Consider the following 6,800-nt stretch of genomic DNA (forward strand, 5'->3'; position numbering starts at 1 on the left):
ACATGCAGTAGAGACAAATCCCAGTGCCATTATCATTGGCACGTCAGTCTGTTCCGATTGTAAACCACATTCAGAGGGTCCAGTTTGATCCCATGCTCATTCATTCTCAGTCCAGCTGGAGATGGTGAGCTCCCATTAACTCAGGCCCACTGTCTCAGGGGATGAACCAACCCCTCGTGGTCCTGACTTTCTTGCTCATATTCTCCCTCCTGCTCTTCAACTGGACCTTGGAAGCTCAGTCCAGTGAATAAATTTCTTTTCTATGTGAAGCTATGCTTACTTTAAAAAATAAAGTTTGAAAGCGTTACTTACAAAGAAAAGGATAAAAATAAGGCAAACATTTAAGGAGTGCCATTCACATTTTTAAAATTTTTCATTATGCATGTGTGCGCACACGTGCATGTGTGCACATGTATGTGCACGCTCGTGCTCACGTATGTGCCATGATATGTGAATCAATGCCAGAGAACAAATGGTAAGTTGCCATGTGGGACCATAGGATCAAACTCGGGCTTAACAAGAGCCTTTACCTGCTGAGTCACCTCAGAGGCCCCTCATTCCTTTACTCATAAGAAATACAGAACTGTTGCTAAAATTCCTAGTCACAAAGAGATGTAAAAAGTATATACACCTTCTCCTAAGATCCCAAGAGCAAACAAAAGCACAATTCTGCCAAAGTTCACTCTGTGGATGGTTTATTGAGTTTATTTACAGAGCATAGGTGAAGGGTGACTTACAGGGCTGTGGATGCTCCTCCTCCAATAGGCTGCATCTGAAAAGCATTATCAATCAGGGTTGAGGTCTTCTCCATAGTCCCTTGATGGAGACTCTTCCTCAGCCCTATATACTCTAGCCTTTCCCTGAGTCCATGATGCATACAACAGCTGGCAGGGAGCACCTGAAAACTCAGGTAGGGTCTTGTGACCCTCTCAACCCTCCGTGAGAGGACATAAACAGTAAACAATCTCAGATGGGATGAACTTTCATCACGGGGTGAGGTTCAATGTCCCAAGATGGCAGTTGTTTGACAAGGAGGACTGTCATTCATGGTAAGTAATAAACCATAAAGTCTGTCAAGTAAATATGGCATGAGGGGCACCATCTTTTGATGAGAATTCCAAAACTGAAAAGACAAGTAAAATGATAGAAACTTAAAGAAGAAACTCCATTAAGACTAACAAAAGCTCAGATGTATACACTTAGGTCTGAGTGTGTTAACACTTACAATCTATGTCAAAAATATCATAATCAAATATTTTTAAAAGATTTATTTATTATTATGTATACAGTGTTCTGTCTGCATGTCTGCCTGCAGGCCAGAAGAGGACAGCAGATCTCATTACAGATAGTTGTGAGTCACCATGTGGTTGCCAGAAATTGAACTGAGGACCTTTGGAAGAACAGCCAGTGCTCTTAACTTCTGAGTCATCTCTCCAGTCCTCACAATCAGATAGACGTTAAGTGAAACATAACTAGCAACAGCTGAGTGGTGTAAAAGTTAACTTTCTAATACAAGATAATTGACTACGGGTAAGAGAGGTTACATATCAGAAGAGAAGACGGGTGGCTGCCATTTCCTCCCTATCGTCTTCACAGCCTCTTTGATATCCTTATTTCTCAGTGTATAAATTACAGGGTTCAGCATGGGGGTGACAACACTATACAGCACTGAGATCAATCTGTCTTTCTCTAGTGAGTAAGATGAGATGGGCCGCACGTATGTGAAGATGGCACTGCCATAATAGAGAAGAACAATGAGCAAATGGGAGGCACAGGTAGAAAAGGCTTTGTGCCTCCCCTCAGAGGACTGGATCCTCAGGATGCTGGAGATGATGGAAAGGTAGGAAAGGATGATGCAGAGGAAAGGAGTCCAACCTATGAAGATCCCAATGGATAGCAAAGCCAGTTCATTGATGGAAGTATCCCCACAAGACAAGATCAGCAAAGGAGGTATGTCACAGAAGAAATAATTGATCTGATTGTTACCACAGAAGGGCAAGTGGAAGGTCAGAACTGTGTGCACCACTGAGTTGAGAAATCCACCTGTCCAGCATGAGGCTGCTAGCCAGCTGCACAGGGCCTTGTCCATGATAAATGAATACCTTAAGGGCTTGCAGATAGCAATGTATCGGTCGTATGCCATTGCTGCCAGGAGGAGACACTCTGAGCCTACAAAGAAAATGAAGGCAAAAAGTTGGACCACACAACCTCCATAGGAAATTGTTTTCTTCTCTGACAAAAGATGCACCATCATCTGGGGGACATTAGTAGTGGTGTAGCAGATGTCAATAAAGGCAAGGTTTCGCAGAAAATAATACATGGGTGTATGTAGGTGGGAATCAGCCATGGTCACCAAGATGATAAAAATGTTCCCTCCTAAAGTGCATATGTAAGTCAGAAAGAAGATGGTGAAGAGTAAAAACTGCAATTTATTCAGGTTGGAGAAACCCAAGATGATGAATTCAGATGGAGCTGTTTGATTCTTTCCTTCCATGATGTCAGCTGTTTTCTCTTTGTGAATTTAACAAACAGATGCATAGATAATAGTCTGCAAACCAAGAAAACAAGTGTTGTTACCAATAATGTCACCACCAACTGGATACCAAACGGCAAGTGGAACATTTCTTTGCATGGCACAATCCATACCTGCCACTCAAGACATATGTACATACTCCCAGAGTTTCACCCAAGAAGCAGATCCCTGTGAACTGCTGGGCCAGAGAGATGGCTCAGCAAGTGAAGGAGCTTACAGAGAAAGCTGAGGACTTGAGTTCAGGCTTCAGAATCCAAGTGGTAAAAAGAAAGGGCAAACTCCCTCAGGTTGTCCTCTGACTACACACACACACACACACACACACACACACGATAAATAAACAAACAAGCAAATAACTAAAAAAGATTTGCATTTTCATACTGTGATATCTCTTATCTCCAGAATAAATGAATTCATTCTGCAACAGAAAAATACCCAAATTCTATTCTCTGATACATATATGATTCCATTCCTTATTATTGCCTCTGCTTTCAATTATTTTAAAATGGTTTTGTACTTCTACAGAAAAATTAAGCCAAGTCTCTAGGTTCATGTTTTCTGTTCATTTTATTTAGCAAACTTGTTTTAATAACTTTCTGTTTGCCACATATGGGCATATTTACTCAAGATGACAAATAAGACAGCATTTCATCATGCTCTAGAATGATATGTTAAAACTTATCTTGTATAAAATAATTTCATAATACCTAATGATTATAATCATTGCTTTATAGGAGAACAGTAAAGGAGATGGCCTGGTTTGGAGAAAAAGCTCCCAGAAAAAAGAATTCATTTGAGTCTTATGAATAAATAGGAATTGAATAAATCAGGAAAGCAGGGTGTAGAAATCTCTTCACACAAACAGATGGACATATACAAAGGCTCCAGTTACAGGGAAAGCATGAGTCTGTGGTGGAGGCAAAGATGCTGCTGTACTTCAGGGAGCAATGCCAAAAAGACATCTCTGTGAAAGAAGGATCTGTGAGCAATAGGAAAACGTTCAAGGCATGAGATAACTGTATTCTGGGAAAGGTAAGTGTGCAGAGAATGAAATGAAGGGAACAGAAGCCAATAGTGTCCATGAGAAGGGTCACAAAACTTCACACTCGAGAGCTGGAACAGAAAGAAATGACAGAACGTGTTACATCAGGGGATGCAATCTTTAAAATTCAAATAAGGAAGAAAAACAGGTTTAGGATAATAACTGACCTATTTAAGTACTTTTAAAAAGAGCCATGTGATGAGTCTTATGGCATCTTGTTCTAACAAACACACACACAAAAACTGACAAAGCAAAAAAGTAAATATAAAATGGATATGCCAAGTTAAAAGAAAAATATGAATAAATGATGGGGATTAAATAATTTTCTTAGAATGATACTGATAGAAATGGTAATATTGAGAGGTTCATTTCAGTGCGTTTGAAGTCATAGTGAATGTACCATGCTCCTGGTTTAACAAACGGTCGGTGGAATTTCTCACTGAAACAAAGACAGCAGGAAGCAGTCTAGAGCTGGGGTAGATCATGCTTCAGTTATGGCCATGTTAAACTGGAGGCATCACTGAGATAGCCAAGAAAATATTTAAGAGAATTGGTACTTGAAATTCAGAAGACATGTATGCACTGGAGAGATAAATTGTACCACACATCAACATGCATGCCAATGGAGAGGCTAAGTAAAGATAAAAAGGAACACGGAGATGAATATTTTTTGGAGACTCAATTAATACGCCACACTGATTAACTAAACAAAAGGAATGACAAGGAAAAAACTAATAGAAGAAATCCAGGGAAGCACTGAGTCCACGTTGAAGGATAAAGCCTGGTGCAAGGAAGCTGTTTGTAAATTCAGGAGAAGCCCTAGTTATCCCACTCGACTGACTGTCCCTTCACGACATCAGCAATCTACTACAGGTGAGTGACAGCAAGCAGCTGTCACAGCTCCATCTCCCGCTTCCATGTCTGCCTCACACTCAAGAACAGACTGCTTTCTCCAAGCAAGGCCCTGAGGCACATGTTTGACACCTAGGATCGCACCAAATCTCCTGTACCCTGAGATCTTCTCTCCTCTCCTTCTTTGTTCCAGCTCATCAGTAGGCTCAGGTGGTAAAATAGTTGGATAGAATAACTGAAACCATGAATGTTTCTCTCTAGGGTTCTTGCCTTGAAACAAGAATACTTTTTTCCCAGGGCAGGCTTCAAAAGTTTAGTATTTATAGACACTCAACCTGTATGTTTATTCTGACCCTCTTTCAGTCTGCCAGCCTTTATTTGTTCAAACCTCAGTTTAAATGCCACTTTCTCTTCAGTTACAAAGAATGTTTCTCCCATCCTGGAGACTCTAGGGACCTTTGTTTCATTATCACAAACAAAACTTAAATATAATTTGTTTATTTTTATGACTTTTATCACCTATTCTGGTCATAAATCTTTTCAGAATAGATAGCCTGTCTTATGTATTTCCTAATAGAATAATGAACGTATGTGATAAAACATTTAACAATAGCCCAAACCTGTTGGAATGTCATATCCTGGTAAATTTTCCAAAAGGAAAGAAAGGAAACAAGGAAGAGAAGGAGGGAGGAAGGAAGAAAGGGAGGAGGAAGGAGACAAGGAAGGATGGAAGGAAACAAGGAAGGAAAAGAGGGACAGAGAGGGGAGTAAGGAGGAGATTTACTTCTCTTTTACATGGTCAGAATGCTGAAGCACTTAGGGAAAATCCCGAACAAGTATATCACTATTTTCATAGAAATCAGAGTTAAGAAATTTATTATTATAAAGAAATGCTAAGGTTGCACAGTTAATAAATTCACACTAAAACCAGAAAAGCAATCTTTCCATTTCCAAAAAGAACAAAATCCTGTAAGTGGTCCCAAATGAAGTAGGGACCAAGAATGGTTCTAAACACCCATGGGGAAAGTTTCTCAAAATATTCACAGGGAAAAGTGCCTCTCTGTCTGGTAACTTTCAGTTCTAAAGTATCTAGTGCCTCTTTTTATAGAGCGCACTCAAGAAAACAGCCTTAGAAATGGAGACTCTTTCTACAGCACAGACCACCTAAACTATATCTTCTGCAGAGCACTAGGGGGAGCGTGGATCATCCACGACTTGTAACTGAAAGCACATGAAAAGCATGTAAAATTGTCATACAAGAGCCCGATAATAAAGAAGAGACAGATGCAACAGTATCTATCGGATGATTCTTGTGAGACACCCAAAGTGTCCTCCTGACTCTTCTGTGCAATCCAGTCAGCACTTTAGTGCTCTTTACTGGGTAAGGAATCACCAGGCCAGCAAGGACCCATAACATAGAGATTAACCAACATTAAAGAATCTCCCTAGTTTGTGCACTCAGCCCTCTCCAGGTCCTCACATCCTGGGACAGAATGTTTGGACTCTTCACCTTGGCAGCCCTCTGGTGTCTTTCATCAAAAGATCAAGGCCAAAAAGTCTCTCTCTGGGAGTAATGGAGTTATAGCTAAGCAACTATAAACTACTCACTCAGCTGTGATCAAGAGTATTCAGCAGGAATCACCATGCAGACGCGAGAGCTGGTGTGGAACTGCTTTTAAGAGGTGCAGAGTAATATCCCTAGAGAGTCTTAGAGTGCCAAGGGCAGCCTCAGTCTCTGCAGGCCAGTTCATAGGACAGCACCCTCCAGACACAAGAACGCCCACACCCTGGTTTGGTTTGTTTTTTTCCTGTTTTCTTCCACAGGATGTGACAGTTGTCTTATGTTAAACTGAACTGCACAGAATTTCTTCCAGTTTCACTCTTACCTACTGTGACTTCAAGAACTCCTGACTTCTCTTCTTGAAACTGACTGTGCCCAGTGCCTGTCTCTTGTGAGAAGTGAGAAAACCAGGCTGGCACTGAGCACTGATCCCTTTCCCACACTTCCCTTTTTTTCTTCCCCAGTTGCCACTCTGAAGAAATTTTAACATTCTCTGAGTGCAAATTCCTTATTGAAAATAAAGATGTCAATGTGAGTCTGCTTTATATTTAAAGTGTGGTTAAAGGATCCATTTACAGCAAAGATATATAAAATTTAACAAAGTGCCCAGATCTTTTATGTCTCCTCATCCAATGCTGAGCTCAGTTTTCCAGTTTTATACCCCTAAAATATATGCAAAAAAATCTTCTATTTTATTCACCCTGGGTTTGAACATTTGTTCCCACTGGGTGTGTAAATTGGGGGACCTTGGAGGAGGTGAAAATTTGCCTAGCCCATGGGCTGCAAAACTCAGAGGTAAGAAGCAGTAGTTC

At 40.6% G+C, this 6,800-nt stretch overlaps 1 protein-coding gene across 1 annotated transcript; it reads right to left on the minus strand.

Annotated features, from left to right (window-relative positions):
- Window positions 1-1,540: 1,540 nt before the first annotated feature.
- Window positions 1,541-6,180, minus strand: Or5v1 (olfactory receptor family 5 subfamily V member 1). Its single transcript, XM_075978742.1, has 2 exons — window positions 6,036-6,180; window positions 1,541-2,548 (listed from the first exon to the last, which is right to left on the minus strand). The coding sequence occupies exon 2, from the start codon at window positions 2,492-2,494 to the stop codon at window positions 1,541-1,543; it is 954 nt and encodes a 317-aa protein (XP_075834857.1). The 5' UTR covers window positions 2,495-2,548; window positions 6,036-6,180.
- Window positions 6,181-6,800: the final 620 nt, after the last annotated feature.

This window comes from Microtus pennsylvanicus, chromosome 7 (assembly GCF_037038515.1).
Source record: "Microtus pennsylvanicus isolate mMicPen1 chromosome 7, mMicPen1.hap1, whole genome shotgun sequence".
NCBI lineage: Eukaryota > Metazoa > Chordata > Mammalia > Rodentia > Cricetidae > Microtus > Microtus pennsylvanicus.

Bases quoted from the DNA above. Each gene is read 5' to 3' on its own strand.
- Or5v1 (XM_075978742.1), bottom strand. From the start codon at position 2,494: ATGGAAGGAAAGAATCAAACAGCTCCATCTGAATTCATCATCTTGGGT.